Raw genomic sequence first — 16563 nt, 5'->3', positions numbered from 1 at the left:
CTTTTCATCATTCTGATTCACTCTCTCTATTCGGCCAAGCTGCAGCTGTGGCCGCTCACACTGAGCCTGGTTCTGATGGAGGTTTCTTCCTGTTAAAGGTAGTTTTTCCTCTCCACTGTCGCTTCAATCATGCTTAGTGTGAGGGATTGCTGCAGAGTCAATGAGTCGATGCAAATGTAAATCATGGCTGTAGGCTCATCCAGGAGGAGCAGGTCTGGAAGTGACTGGATGCAGTCAGCTGCTTTTCATGAAATGAATCCAGCCTGACTGATTCTCTCTGTAAAGTGAGCTGATGGGAAGTCTAGTTAATCGGCTCTATAGAAATAAACAAACAGTCCAGGAAGGTCAGAACTTCGCTAACAGAACCTCAGATATCTGGACTGGTCCTCCATCATCCAGAGTTGGATTTTACTGGGATGATTGAATCAGTCGCTGCAGTTTTATCGCCTCTGAGTCGCTCGGCTTTAAAGTTTCCATCTAATGATTTTTCTGAAACGAGGGATTTTATTATCAGGCCATAAAGGCTTATTTAAAGCAACGATTTATGGAAACCAAAGCTTCCCAGACTGCAGGATGAACACTGGTTCATATCAGCCAATCAGATGGACTCATTTACTGGCAGCTGATTGGATCCAGATGTTTGGGTTCAGGGAGGTGGTTCACTAGTGACCTACCTTCTCCAGATGAGCAGTCCCACCCCCATGGAGAGCAGCATGACGAGGGCGGCCACAGACACGATGATGATGATCACCACCGGGTTCTGTTCGCTGGACGCCAGGGCCACTGGAACCGACAGAACCATTCAGGAACCTCACAGACCTCACAGGAACACACAGACCTCACAGGAACATACAGACCTCACAGGAACCACACAGACCTCACAGGAACCACACAGACCTCACAGGAACCACACAGACCTCACAGGAACTACACAGACCTCACAGGAACTACAGACCTCACAGGAACCACACAGACCTCACAGGAACTACACAGACCTCACAGGAACATACAGACCTCACAGGAACCACACAGACCTCACAGGAACCACACAGACCTCACAGGAACCACACAGACCTCACAGGAACCACACAGACCTCACAGGAACTACACAGACCTCACAGGAACTACAGACCTCACAGGAACCACACAGACCTCACAGGAACTACACAGACCTCACAGGAACTACACAGACCTCACAGGAACTACACAGACCTCACAGGAACTACACAGACCTCACAGAAACACACAGACCTCACAGGAACTACACAGACCTCACAGGAACTACACAGACCTCACAGGAACTACACAGACCTCACAGGAACATACAGACCTCACAGGAACCACACAGACCTCACAGGAACTACACAGACCTCACAGGAACTACAGACCTCACAGGAACATACAGACCTCACAGGAACCACACAGACCTCACAGAAACCTCACAGACCTCACAGGAACATACAGACCTCACAGAAACCTCACAGACCTCACAGGAACACACAGACCTCACAGGAACCACACAGACCTCACAGGAACATACAGACCTCACAGGAACTACACAGACCTCACAGGAACTACAGACCTCACAGGAACATACAGACCTCACAGGAACCTCACAGACCTCACAGGAACATACAGACCTCACAGGAACATACAGACCTCACAGAAACACACAGACCTCACAGGAACCACACAGACCTCACAGGAACTACAGACCTCACACGAACACACAGACCTCACAGGAACCTCACAGGAACACAGCTAGCCTCCTGCTAGCTGTTAGCAGCCTTTATCTAAAGCGACTTCCTGCCTGCTTAAACGCAGCCAGAGCGCAGCTTCCCTCACAGTCGTCCCGGGGAACCGGCAGACTGGCCTCCTCTCATCCAGCTTTTAAATCTCCTTATGGGTGCCGGGAGGTTAGGTCTCCTCACTGCTAATGTTTTACAGAACCAGGTCATCCTGACAGCTTCATCAGGCGTCTAGATGTCATTTCCTCTTTGATAATCCTGACCTCATCTGGTTTAAACATTTTCCATCCCAACCTCGTCTGAAAAACTGAAAGCAGCTTCGTCCCTCGTGTCCATCATTTAAAAACTTTAACAAGACAGTAAAATACCACAGAGACACGATGAGGGACAATCGAAGGACTTACGCTCTCCCAGAGTCTGCAGCTCCAGGGGGGCGCTGTACGCACCGTAGTCAATGGGGGGAGGGGAGGAGGAGGAAGAAGAGGAGGAGGAAGTAGAAGAGGTTGATGAGAGAGAAGAGGAAGAAGAGAAGGAGGAAGGAGCTGGACTTAAGAAGGGACGGATGAGGAAGACATAAGTGGTTCCTGGTTTCAGGTTATGGACGCTGATCCGAGTGGCTGATGTCTTCACGGTGGAATAACTCTGATCCTTCTGTTCCTGCAGAGACATGAGGACATGGGGACATGGGGACATGGAGGACATGGGGACATGGAGGACATGGGGACATGGGGACTCTTTTAACAGCTGCTCAGATCTGTTGATCTCTTTCATTGCAGTTTGGGACAAATGAAGACAAATCCAGCTGGACATAGATCCTTTGTCTTCATCAGATGTCCTCCATTTGAATGGAGGTAGTGTTTCTAGATGTTTAGGATCAGGTGATCTAAACCAAACAGGCATCATTCAATCCTGTCTTTGGTTTCATCATTTTCTGCTGTTTGTTTGTTTGAGTGAAAATGCTGCAGGAACAACCGTCTGCTGAGAATGAAATCGGCTCCTAGTTCCTGTTCCTAGCACCTGTTCCTAACCCCTAGTTCCTGTTCCTAACCCCTAGTTCCTAGCTCCTGTTTCTAGCTCCTATTGTTTCTGGCTCCTAGTTCCTGTTTCTAGCTCCTAGTTCTTGCTTCTGGCTCCTAGTTCCTGTTTCTAGCTCCTAGTTCTTGCTTCTGGCTCCTAGTTCCTGTTTCTAGCTCCTAGTTCTTGTTTCTGGCTCCTAGTTCCTGTTTCTAGCTCCTAGTTCTTGTTTCTGGCTCCTAGTTCCTGTTCCTAGCTCCCGTTCCTAACCCCTAGTTCCTAGCTCCTGTTTCTAGCTCCTAGTTCCTGTTTCTAGCTCCTAGCTCCTGTTCCTAGCTCCTAGTTTGTGTTTCTAGCTATTAGTTCCTGTTTCGACCTCCCAGATCCTGTCCCTAGCTCCTAGCTCCCATTTCTAGCTCCTAGATTGTGTTCCTAGCTCTTAGTTCCTGTTTCTAGCTCCTAGTTCCTGTTCCTAGCTCCTGTTTATAGCTGCTAGTTCCTGTTCCTACCCCCCAGTTCCTGTTCCTAGCTCTTGCTCTTGTTTATAGCTGCTGGCTACTAGTTCCTGTTTCTAGCTCCTAGTTCCTGTTCCTAGTTCCTAGCTCCTGTTTCTAGCTCATAGTTCCTGTTTCTAGCTCCTAGCACCTAGCTCCTGTTACTGGCTCCTGTCCATAGCTCCTGTTTCTAGCTCCTAGTTTCTGTTCCTAGATCCTGTTCCTAGCCCCTAGTTCCTGTTTCCTGCTCCTAGTTCCTGTTCCAAGCCCGTAGTTCCTGTTTCAAGCACATACTTCTTGTTCCAACTCCTGTTTCTAGCTCCTAGTTCCTGTTTCTAGCTCCTAGTTCCTGTTCTAAGCCTGTAGTTCTTGTTCCTAGCTCCTAGCTGCTGTTTCTAGCTCCTAGTTCCCGTTCCTTACACCTAGCCCCTGTCCCTAGCTCTAAGCCTGTAGTTCCTGTTTCTAGCTCCTAGCTCCTGTTCCTAGCTCCTAGCTGCTGTTCCTAGCTCGTGTTTCTAGCTCCTAGCTCCTGTTCCTAGCTCCTAGCTGCTGTTCCTAGCTCCTGTTCCTAGCTCCTAGCTCCTGTTCCTAGCTCGTGTTTCTAGCTCCTAGCTCCTGTTCCTAGCTCCTAGCTGCTGTTCCTAGCTCGTGTTTCTAGCTCCTAGCTCCTGTTCCTAGCTCCTAGCTGCTGTTCCTAGCTCCTGTTCCTAGCTCCTAGCTCCTGTTCCTAGCTCCTAGCTGCTGTTCCTAGCTCCTGTTTCTAGCTCCTAGCTCCAGTTTCTAGCTCCTAGATCCTGTTCCTAGCTTCTAACTCCTTATCTTAGCTTCTTACTAGCAGACTATGTGGGTATTCCTACAGACTGGGCGTTCTGTAGGTCAGGCATACACTGTAGGATTTTTGTTTTTTTTAGATGACTTTCAGTTATTCAGCAATTTTGGGGATCAGGGATCATAACACATGGGCTCCTGATGAGAAATGTAGGGTTGCAAGAAAATAAACCTGTTTGATATTTTGGTTGTGGTTTGTAAGTGAATCGCGTGTTGAAGCGGAGAAATTACCAGACTGAGAACTATTTCCTCAGAGATTTTCACATCACGCATTCTTACTAGTTCTTACTAGTACTAGCTCTATTTATTCTGTTGCATGTCAGGATTGTTCCCCGACCTGTCGGAGGTCTGAGCGTCGGTTCCTACAGTATGAGGACATGAAACACGAGCTCTGACCTTTAGCCTGAGCAACTGATTCTGACAATTTGAGTCGGGCTGCAAGCAACAATTGAAAATATCACACAGTGTATCCCAGGCTTTAGGGTTAGCAAATCAATGCACCAATAATCATTTGCACAAACAACATGGCCGCACTGTCGGACCTCCCATAGGTGCATGTGTTCTGCTGGCTGACCCTACAGCAATAATTCCTTTAAAAAATTGTGCCCTTTATGATGTCATTTGGGGGGAAAAAACCTCCCTCCATCTGAACCCGCCCTCTAGCAGAAGCTATCTCTCTGCTCACTGACACCGAGCATCCACACAGACATGGCTAAGCCAGGAGCTAAGCTAAGAGCTAAGCTAAGAGCTGAGATAACAGCTAAGATAACAGCTAAGATGAGAGCTAAGTCAAGGGCTAAGCTAAGAGTTAAGTTACGAGCTAATGTAAGAGCAAAGCTAAGAGCTGAGCTAAGAGCTAAGATAAGAGCTAGGATACGAGCTAAGATAGGAGCTAAGCTATGAGCTAAGATACGAGCTAAGATAAGAGCTAAGCTAAGAGCTAAGATAAGATCTATGATAAGAGCTAAGATAAGAGCTATGCTAGGAGCTAAGCTAAGAGGTACTCTAGGAGCAAATCTAAGAGCTAAAATAAGAGCTAAGCTAAGAGCTAAGCTAGGAGCTAAGCTAAGAGCTAAGATACGAGCTAAGATAGGAACTAAGCTATGAGCTAAGATACGAGCTAAGATAAGAGCTAAGCTAAGAGCTAAGATAAGATCTATGATAAGAGCTAAGATAAGAGCTATGCTAGGAGCTAAGCTAAGAGGTACTCTAGGAGCAAATCTAAGAGCTAAAATAAGAGCTAAGCTAAGAGCTAAGCTAGGAGCTAAGCTAAGAGCTAAGATACGAGCTAAGATAGGAACTAAGCTATGAGCTAAGATACGAGCTAAGATAAGAGCTAAGCTAAGAGCTAAGATAAGATCTATGATAAGAGCTAAGATAAGAGCTATGCTAGGAGCTAAGCTAAGAGGTACTCTAGGAGCAAATCTAAGAGCTAAAATAAGAGCTAAGCTAAGAGCTAAGCTAAGAGGTACTCTAGGAGCAAATCTAAGAGCTAAAATAAGAGCTAAGCTAAGAGCTAAGCTAGGAGCTAAGCTAAGAGCTAAGATAAGAGCTAAGATAAGATCTAAGATAATAGTTAGATAGGAGCTAAGCTAAGAGCTAAGCTCAGCAGCTGTTGACTGAGTGTGTGGTTTTGTCTCATTGTTGTAAAGTGAGGTCCTCATAGCTAATCTGCTAACGTTCTGTTCAGGAGTGAGGAATGCTCTGCTTAGGGTCATTTTCAGGGTTAGGGCGAAGAAAGGGCTGAAAATCACCGGCAGTCGACGCATGGTCCTCACTACATATAGCAAGATCAGAGAGGGTGTGTTGGTGTAGAAATTCAGCTGTAGATTTCATCCTTTCTAACCTGTCAGGGATCCAGATGTGAACCAGTTTATATCATCTGGCGCCGTAGATCAGCTGGTTAAGTTTTAACAGAACAGTTTAACCCTTTAACTTCCTGCTGCCGCTCATCCAGGAGGTTTAACATCTTCATAGCTTCATATCCTGTCTATTCGTGTATTTCTGTTTTTCCCTCTCCAGAGCAGAATTTAAAGCGCAGCGGTTTGAGTCATTTTTGAGCCGCCTTACAGGTAAGTGCATGGAACCAAAGGTTCTGCTGGGAACCAGAAAGGTTCTGCAGCTCTTTACCTTCTCGTAGTACTTGACTTCATACTCGGTGCGGCTGCTGTTGGGGTAGGAGGGCTCTCTCCACACCAGCGTAACGCTCTTCTCCTCAATCTTCTCCGCTCGCAGCTCGCTGACCAGAGATGGAGCTGCAGAGGAAGAGGAGGAGGAAGAGTTAACAGGTGATGGTGGTGAAGGTGAGGAACGGCCATGAGGCGCAGGAGGAGGACTCCATGGTGCAGCTGGAATGTTTGCTCTAAAGTTCTTCTGAACCAAAGTGTCTCCTTGATCCCTGGTGAACGAAGCGTTGCTAATGAAATGTTCTGTAATGACTCCACTCACTGAACAAACAACCTCATTACTGACAGAACAGCAGCGCTTTGCTTCTGCCAACAGATGACAGGCTGGGAGCCCCAGGCTCCGCCCCCTCAGCTGAACTGCTAATTAAATCAGAGCTAATTAGCTCTGGAATGAGCTGTCAGAGAGAGAAACAGGGCTGATGCAGGTCCAGTTAGAACCATCAGAACTTCTCCATCGTCTCTGACCACAAACATCATCTTCCTGTCTTCATTCTTCTTCCTCCTGGCCTCCATCATCCATGGAGGAACATCAGCGATCTCTGCTGCTTCAGACAGCTCTGCTTCCAGAACCATCATCCACCACCAGCTGGAAGAACATCTCACAGCGTGGATCTCCATGAAGGAGAGAAGCCTGGTGTTCTCCTCAGAGGAGCAGTCAGTTCTCCGGGCTCGGATGTTCTGGGATGGCCATCATGGATCCGATGGATCAGATCTTCAGGTGTTTGTTGGAGCATCCAGGAACCAGCTCTGTGATGGTAGGAGGTGGATCATGGTTGAACATCTCCTCCTCTGTGATGGAGAAAAGGATCTCCTGAGATCTCCTGGGCGATGGAAACCACCTTCCAGATCCCAGAGTGAGGAAGAGGAGGAGCAGCTCCTGGACTGGTCTGCTCCACACTGGTGAAGAATCCAGATGTCTGGTTCTGAATCAGATCAATCTGGATCTGGATCTTGGAACCTTTGGTCCAATCAATTAATGTCTTAGACCTCCAACCTCCTCAGAGGTGGAATCCTCAACCTGCTGCCTGGAGGTCTGGAGGGGTCAGAATGTTTGGAGCTTCTCAGCTAAAGTCAGAAGGTTTCTCCTGAAGGCAGCAGATCTAAAGCTTAGCCTCTGTTCTCCAGAGGAGGGAGGGTTGGATGGACTGTCTCCCAGAACCTCGGGTGCTCCTCCAGAATCAGACTGATCCAAGAGATGAGAAGCAGAACCTGGAGGTTCTCCACCTCCTTGTTACAGGAGAACCAGATGAAAGACAGCAGAGCAGGAGGACCTCGACGTCTGCAGCTTTCCCATCTGAAGGTTGGAGCGTCTGACTGGAGCTCAGCTGCAGTTCCTCCATGAGGACGGAGGTCAGGACCTGCTGACAGAAATCTGATGTTCCTCCTAATCTGAGCGTTTGGGCAGAAGGTTTCCTGTTCCCGGGTTTAAACACCCAGAGGCTCCATCAGTAATCCTAACCTCCACCTCCAGCAGCCCTTTCCTTTGGGGGGGAGGGGTGGGGGTGGCGGGGGGACTGAGCGTGTTTGGAGCGTGCCTCTACTCATGCATCACTAATCCCCGGCTGCCCCAGGAGCTTAATGCCGAACCGATCCCCTGTTCCTTTTCACATTCCCACCGTGGAAAATCTCCCCTCTTCCCCCGGTGGCCTGGAAGCTCCTGATAAAAGCTGGTCTGAAATGGAGGAACCACTTCCTCTATTAACGATGGAAAGAACTCCGCTTGCTTTATGCACCCTGCTGGATGTAAGGCGGGGACCAGAACTCTGTGGATTGGAAGTGACCCTAGTGAATCAATGTGTTTAGAAAAGATCCCTTAGAAATACACCCAAGCACAACTAACAGGATTGGAGGGAAGAAAAACAACCTGCTGGACGAGACGAGAGAAATGATTCTTTAAGAATATGATGGTGAGAAACAGAGAGAAGCTGTGAGGAAGGAAATATTGGAAGATTGACAGGAAATGAGGAAGGAAATATTGGAAGATTGACAGGAAATGAGGAAGGAAATATTGGAAGATGTGACGGGAAATGAGGAATTAAATAATGGAAGATTTGACAGGAAATGAGGAAGGAAATAATGGAAGATGTGACGGGAAATGAGGAAGTAAATAATGTAAGATTTGACTAGAAATGAGAAAGGAAATAATGGAAGATTTGACAGGAAATGAGGAAGTAAATAATGGAAGATTTGACAGGAAATGAGGAAGGAAATAATGGAAGATTTGACAGGAAATGAGGAAGGACATAATGGAAGATTTGATAGGAAATGAAGAAGGACATAATGGAAGATGTAATGGAAAATGAGGAAGAAAATAATGGAAGATGTAACGGGAAATGCGGAAAGGAAATAATGGAAGATGTAACAGGAAATGAGGAAGTAAATAATGGAAGATGTAACAGGAAATGAGGAAGTAAATAATGTAAGATTTGACTAGAAATGAGGAAGGAACTAATGGAAGATTTGAAAGGAAATGAGGAAGGAAATAATGGAAGATTTGACAGGAAATGAAGAAGGAAATAATGGAAGATGTAATGGGAAATGAGGAAGGAAATAATGGAAGATTTGACAGGAAATGAAGAAGGAAATAATGGAAGATGTGACAGGAAATGAGGAAGGAAATAATGGAAGATTTGACAGGAAATAAGGAAGGAAATAATGGAACAATGGAAGTCCAGTGACTCCATTCCTGCAGAACTGTTCTCAGAGAGTCTGAATATTCTGCAGGAATTCTGACAGAAGTCCAAACTGTCGGTACTGGACTCCTAATCAGAACCTCTGCTGTGCTTCCTGGTTTCCTCCTTTTGGAGGAACCTGTTTGGTTCTGGTTCCTGGCTGAACAGGGACTCACCGGGCTGACTAGTGGACACGTTGACCTGGGTGTAGAACCTTTTGCTGGGCAGCAGCTCCGACACGCCGTTCAGCGCCTCCACCGTGAAGGAGTAGTTGGCGTTGGGCAGCAGGTTGACCACCGTCACCGTCCGCTCCATCAGGCCCACCTGCTGAGGAACGAAGCCCACGCTGGGCCCGCAGGGCTCGCAGCGCGCCGCCACGCAGCGCTGGCAGCCCACGCTGTAGGTCAGGTCCACGCGGCCCCCGGCGTCCGAGGGCGGGGCCCAGTCCAGGACCAGGGAGGACTGCCTGAGGGAGAACACCAGGTCTCTGGGTGGGGAGGGTGGCCCTGCAGGAGGACAGAGGTCGGCGTTAGTTCTTTCACCTTCTGAGAGCTGAGCTATGATTGGATGTAACGTCTCAGCAGCACCGCTTGCTCCATCACCTCAGCTCCATCACCTCAGCCCACAGTCTGAGGTGGAGCTGCAGAAGCACCCTGAAAATAAACATAAAGATAAAGAACAACCCTGATCCGCATCAGATGGAGCCGCAGTAGGATGGACCTCTGCAGGAGATCAGATGTCAACATCCACAACATCTGGGTGAAGAAAGTTCTGATGGAGTTAAACTGGATGAACAAACACAGAATTATCAGAGCTCCTCCTTCTCCAGGAAGGAGATGATCTGTGCAGGAACACCTCAGACAATAACAATCAAACACTAACATGTTTGAAGAACATCTGAAGAACGTAGAACCAGAGCAGCCGGAATCATTTGATTCGCTTTCCAACCGTTAGATGTTTCCTCTCAGACTCTGATGGCGTCCTGCTCCACTGAGCAGATCTGGACCCTGGAAGCTTTAGGAACACCTGGTCTTCAGCCTCCATCTCTGACTGTGGTTACTGGGAGCAGAACCTTTACCAGCCTGACAGAACTGGAGAGCCCAAACGCACTGAGCCTGTGCAGTCTGGGCGTTCCCATTTATGGGCTGTCAGAGGGAAACACTTCCTGGCTGGACTGGATGACAGGACTTCTGTGGACTCTGTCCCCCTGTCCTCTTTGGCTGCTGTGTGCTTGGCTGGATCATCTGCAGCAGGGATGCGTCCTCCACCGTCCCGCAGGAATAAAGGTATGCAGCTGCTGACAGGAAGAGGGAAGAAGAACTGCAGGAAACTTTCTGATCCAACATGTTTCTTATCTGCTGGACTGGAGGACACTTGTCCTCGGTGCCTGTCCATCGGGTCTCCCATTCAGATCTTCTGATCCACTTGCTTCTTTCTGCTGGTTTTTCCTGTGAACCAGAAGGTTCTGTTGCGTCCTTAAAGTCATCAGAATCATTTCCCTTCATATAATCCTTCATTTTAAAGGCAGATATGGAAAACTTCTCTGAGGTTCTGTCTGTTTTATGATCTATTTGGCTTTAGATCCAAAATCATAACCAGATTTTATTTCCTAAGACCAACTTCGATGTTCTTAGATGTTTCAAAGGAACCAAAAGTCAGGAGAAAAATGTGTTTCTGCTGTTTGGTGATGGAGCAGGAGATACTAGAAGCTGCAGCTCAGGAAAATCTCCGCTCACAGGAAGTCAGTTTCCTTCTGGTCTCAAGAATAAACTTTAAAACATCATAAAAGCTTATTTAGGGCCATAGAAACCAAACGTATCTCTGCCACCGCCGTCCATCACTGCTCGCCAAGTCGGCTTTCACTGAATCATGGAGACGTTTCTCTGTTAAACTCAAACATTTTGCTCAGATGCTCCACCTGAGTGGATCAGAGTGGATTTTTCTTCTTCTTGCGAACGTGTAGACCGTCTGAAGAGGTAAATGTGGGCTGGGTTCTATGCGAGCAGTTGATTGGAGAACGGAAAGAGAAGTAGTTTTATTCCCTGTCTGCCTGCGGACACGAAAGATGGCTTTCTGAAACTTCTGGCTAATTTTAGGTTTGTACCTTTATTGTCTTTCCCTTAAGGAAAGATGAAACCAGTAGAGCCGAAGGATTTTATTCCCTTAAGGAAAAAAAAGGTTAGCTAAGGGGATTCAGGTTTATTCTTTCCTGTATTTATTCCCTTGAGGAAAAATGAAAAAAGATGGCGGAAGAGAAGTAATTCCTGATAATTGATGGTTTGTGTTTTTTTTAAGTCTTTTCCCTTAAGGTACAATGAAAAAATGTGTTCCGAAGGGGAATACAGAGTTTAGAAGGGCTCTAAGGATTTTGTAAAAACTTCCTTAAAAGAAACAACCCTTCCCAGTTGCTGCCTGTCTATTATTCTGGTGAAGATTCCCAGTCATCCAGGTCAGTCATTCCAGAAAGTTCAAAAACATCCACTGGACTGGAAGACGTTTCAGACATGGAAACAAACTCTGAGGCTTCCTGTTCGGATCTTTTTCCCTGACCTGGTTCTGACTCCCGCATGTTCTCCGGGGCTGCAGCGTCTGGAAGAATGTGGGCGGCGCCCGCCGCATCTCGCTGGCAGCCCCCCGGCTGGATCCTACCGGCTGGATCCTACCGGCTGGATCCTACCGGCTGGTTCCTACCGGCTGGATCCTACCGGCTGGATCCTACCGGCTGGATCCTACCGGCTGGATCCTACCGGCTGGATCCTACCTTGCCCTCTGACGATGGACTGAACTGTCGCCCTAACCCCAACCCTGCAGATCCGCTTCATAATAAATGTTTTTAAGAAATCTTACTTCCTATCTGCTTCAAAAAGTGGGTCTTCTGTTCTGAGAATTGATGGTTTTTGTTCTGCAGCTGTTAGATTTCTAGTATTTCATTATTGGTGTTTCGCTACTTGTCATCCTTTTAAAACCTGATCTGGGTCATCTGAGCACGCTCCCTGGGAGAAGACCAGTCCTTTACCACCCATCCTGGGATGCATCCCCTTTGCACCCTAGCAAGGTGAGTCTGGCCCTGTTGCAGCCTTTGTGTCGGTCTGCAAGGTGAGTCTGGCCCTGTTGCAGCCTTTGTGTCGGTCTGCAAGGTGAGTCTGGCCCTGTTGCAGCCTTTGTGTCGGTCTGCAGGGTGAGTCTGGCCCTGTTGCAGCCTTTGTGTCGGTCCTGGGCTCTGCAGGGTGAGTCTGGCCCTGTTGCAGCCTTTGTGTCGGTCCTGGGCTCTGCAGGGTGAGTCTTGCCCTGTGCAGCCTTTGTGTCGGTCCTGGGCTCTGCAGGGTGAGTCTGGGGCCACTCACGCCTGCTATTGAGCATATTCTCCTTCTAAACTATTTCTAAACAAGGAGACTTATGCGCATAAAGATCAGGTGTTTGGATTCTGGGGTTCAGAGAAACATGAATCACTAAGCTGCAGCTACAGATCCACTCAGCTCTGCATAACATTCAATAATCTTCATAGGTGATGTAATAACTGGGTGTCTGTAGGACACGCCCCCTTCCTGGGGTTATTGTTTTTGTTTCTTTGTTTTCTCTTTCCTTTGATCCATGAAAGCAAACGGTTGGGCTGCCATCCATCACTGGGTTCTCAGCGCTGGACACGGGGAAGAGGAGGTGTCCCTGAACTGGATGGAGGAGATGGAGTCACATCCTGAGCTGCAGATCTTCATGTGTTTCTTTGTCTCTTTCTGACTGATTCCTGATTGGGTCGGCGCTGCTCAGACCCGATGGTTTGGATCTACTCACACTTCAAAATGAGGAGAGGTGAAGGAGAGGTAGAGGACGCAATAAATCAGATATAGAGCTGAGGAAGATGAGGGAGTAATGGCTGAGGTGAAGAAGAGAGGAGGAGGAGGAGGAGGAGGAGGAGGAGAGGAGGAGAAGAGGACAGGGGGTGAAGGACGGGTCAATGGATCTTTGAGGAAAAAATGGAATCAGCTGAGATAAATGTACAACCAGAACCATCAACCTGGATGACGACATGGATCTATATAGATCAGCACATATAGATTGTGATGTCCTTACGTGTGCAGGGGGCAGAGGGGCTGTCCAGAGGAGTCCGGAAGTGGTCTTCTTCGCACACACACACCACAGATCCTTCCTCCTCCGCCACGCTATTGGCAGGACAAGGAAAACACTCCTGCTGTCTGGAAGACATCTTGTAGGATCCGGGGGGGCACGCTGCGAACAGAACACACTGCATCAGAAACGCTTCCTGAACATTAGAGCATCACAGAGCAAAACCATCCATCCTACTGCCACCCAGACCCGCAGCAGACGGCAGACGACCAGAACCAGTCAGGGACCAGAACCAGTCAAGGACCAGAACCAGTCAAGGACCACACCCGCAGCAGCCTGCAGCATGAAGATAACATGGAAACACTGAAGAATGAGCAGAGAAGGTCCTCAGAGATACCACCATCTTTAAAGGAACATCGACCCAATCAGGGACCAGAACCAGTCAGGGACCAGAACCAGTCAGGGACCAGAACCAGTCAGGGACCAGACCCAGTCAGAGAACAGAACCAGTCAGGGACCAGAACCAGTCAGGGACCAGAACCAGTCAGAGAACAGAACCAGTCAGGGACCAGAACCAGTCAGAGAACAGACCCAGTCAGGGACCAGAACCAGTCAGGGACCAGAACCAATCAAGGACCAGACCCAGTCAGGGACCAGACCCATTCAGGGACTAGAACCAGTCAGAGACCAGAACCATTCAGGGACCAGAACCAATCAAGGACCAGACCCAGTCAGGGACCAGAACCAGTCAGGGACCAGAACCAGTCAGAGAACAGACCCAGTCAGGGACCAGAACCAGTCAGGGACCAGAACCAATCAAGGACCAGACCCAGTCAGGGACCAGACCCATTCAGGGACTAGAACCAGTCAGAGACCAGAACCATTCAGGGACCAGAACCAATCAAGGACCAGACCCAGTCAGGGACCAGAACCAGTCAGGGACCAGAACCATTCAGGGACCAGAACCAATCAAGGACCAGACCCAGTCAGGGACCAGAACCAGTCAGGGACCAGAACCAGTCAGAGAACAGACCCAGTCAGGGACCAGAACCAGTCAGGGACCAGAACCATTCAGGGACCAGAACCAATCAAGGACCAGACCCAGTCAGGGACCAGAACCAGTCAGGGACCAGAACCAGTCAGGGACCAGACCCAATCAGGGACCAGAACCAGTCAAGGACCAGAACCATTCAGGGACTAGAACAAGTCAGAGACCAGACCCAGTCAGGGACCAGAACCAGTCAGAGAACAGACCCAGTCAGGGACCAGAACCAGTCAGGGACCAGAACCAGTCAGGGACCAGACCCAATCAGGGACCAGAACCAGTCAAGGACCAGAACCATTCAGGGACTAGAACCAGTCAGAGACCAGACCCAGTCAGGGACCAGAACCAGTCAGAGAACAGACCCAGTCAGGGACCAGAACCAGTCAGGGACCAGAACCAATCAGGGACCAGAACCAATCAGGGACCAGAACCAATCAGGGACCAGACCCAGTCAGGGACCAGAACCAGTCAGGGACCAGAACCAGTCAGGGACCAGAACCATTCAGGGACCAGAACCAATCAAGGACCAGACCCAGTCAGGGACCAGAACCAGTCAGGGACCAGAACCAGTCAGAGAACAGACCCAGTCAGGGACCAGAACCAGTCAGGGACCAGAACCATTCAGGGACCAGAACCAATCAAGGACCAGACCCAGTCAAGGACCAGAACCAGTCAGGGACCAGAACCAGTCAGAGAACAGACCCAGTCAGGGACCAGAACCAGTCAGGGACCAGAACCAGTCAGGGACCAGACCCAATCAGGGACCAGAACCAGTCAAGGACCAGAACCATTCAGGGACCAGAACCAGTCAGAGAACAGACCCAGTCAGGGACCAGAACCAATCAGGGACCAGAACCAGTCAAGGACCAGAACCATTCAGGGACCAGAGCCAGTCAGAGACCAGACCCGCAGCAGCCTGCAGCATGAAGATAACATGGAAACACTGAAGAATGAGCAGAGAAGGTCCTCAGAGATACCACCATCTTTAAAGGAACATCGACCCAATCAGGGACCAGAACCATTCAGGGACCAGAACCAATCAAGGACCAGACCCAGTCAGGGACCAGAACCAGTCAGGGACCAGAACCAGTCAGGGACCAGAACCAGTCAGGGACCAGACCCAATCAGGGACCAGAACCAGTCAGGGACCAGAACCAATCAAGGACCAGACCCAGTCAGGGACCAGAACCAGTCAGGGACCAGAACCAGTCAGGGACCAGACCCAATCAGGGACCAGAACCAGTCAGGGACCAGAACCAATCAGGGACCAGAACCAATCAGGGACCAGAACCAGTCAGGGACCAGAACCAATCAGGGACCAGAACCAATCAGGGACCAGAACCAGTCAGGGACCAGACCCAATCAGGGACCAGACCCAATCAGGGACCAGTACCAGTCAGAGACCAGAACCAATCAGGGCAAATGAAGCAGGCAGTGCGTGTCGCTCTGACTCCCATCATGATGAAGAGCTTCCAAAGGCAACATTCCACCCGTTCCATTAATATTAATAACCCTGATAGAGGAGGAGAGGAGAGGAGAAACAGTGAGGAGGAGAAAACAACTCTGCTGGAACCAACCGCCAACAGGAGGTTCTGTCTCCTCCTCTCAGACAGAACCTCCTGGTTCTCCTCCTCTCAGACAGAACCTCCTGGTTCTCCTCCTCTCAGACAGAACCTCTTGGTTCTCCTCCTCTCAGACAGAACCTCCTGGTTCTCCTCCTCTCAGACAGAACCTCTTGGTTCTCCTCCTCTCAGACAGAACCTCCTGGTTCTCCTCCTCTCAGACAGAACCTCTTGGTTCTCCTCCTCTCAGACAGAACCTCCTGGTTCTCCTCCTCTCAGACAGAACCTCTTGGTTCTCCTCCTCTCAGACAGAACCTCCTGGTTCTCCTCCTCTCAGACAGAACCTCCTGGTTCTCCTCCTCTCAGACAGAACCTCTTGGGTCTCCTCCTCTCAGACAGAACCTCCTGGTTCTCCTCCTCTCAGACAGAACCTCCTGGTTCTCCTCCTCTCAGACAGAACCTCCTGGGTCTCCTCCTCTCAGACAGAACCTCCTGGTTCTCCTCCTCTCAGACAGAACCTCCTGGGTCTCCTCCTCTCAGACAGAACCTCCTGGTTCTCCTCCTCTCAGACAGAACCTCCTGGTTCTCCTCCTCTCAGACAGAACCTCCTGGTTCTCCTCCTCTCAGACAGAACCTCTTGGGTCTCCTCCTCTCAGACAGAACCTCCTGGTTCTCCTCCTCTCAGACAGAACCTCCTGGGTCTCCTCCTCTCAGACAGAACCTCCTGGGTCTCCTCCTCTCAGACAGAACCTCCTGGTTCTCCTCCACTCAAACAGAACCTCCTGGTCCCCCCCCCCCCAGCAGCTCCTGCAGGAACACCTTGTGAACCGAGTTGGACCCTCAGAGCTGCTGCTCACTGGATACGTTGTTTATTGTAGCGTTTCTCTATGAATCTGGACATCCCGCCATCCACCTTCAAGGTCGCCTCCATCATGTAACCATGACTACAAGC

General features: G+C 49.3%; 1 protein-coding gene across 2 annotated transcripts in view; it reads right to left on the bottom strand.

The window, feature by feature from the left end:
* The window catches only part of LOC119777173 (ephrin type-A receptor 7-like), a 107344-nt gene that overhangs the window by 17282 nt on the left and 73499 nt on the right, over positions 1–16563 (bottom strand). For both annotated transcript variants that reach the window (XM_038275975.1, XM_038275974.1), the window contains exons 4-8: positions 13011–13166; positions 9119–9448; positions 6215–6339; positions 2153–2405; positions 675–783 (exon numbers count right to left, since the gene is read on the bottom strand). In XM_038275975.1, the coding sequence (XP_038131903.1) occupies positions 675–783; positions 2153–2405; positions 6215–6339; positions 9119–9448; positions 13011–13166 (973 nt within the window). The remainder of the gene's footprint in view (positions 1–674; positions 784–2152; positions 2406–6214; positions 6340–9118; positions 9449–13010; positions 13167–16563) is intronic.

This window comes from Cyprinodon tularosa, unplaced genomic scaffold, assembly GCF_016077235.1.
Source record: "Cyprinodon tularosa strain WSP-4 unplaced genomic scaffold, ASM1607723v1 ctg985, whole genome shotgun sequence".
In the NCBI taxonomy this organism is placed as follows: Eukaryota; Metazoa; Chordata; class Actinopteri; order Cyprinodontiformes; family Cyprinodontidae; genus Cyprinodon; species Cyprinodon tularosa.
This window is presented reverse-complemented; position numbering and strand designations above follow the sequence as displayed.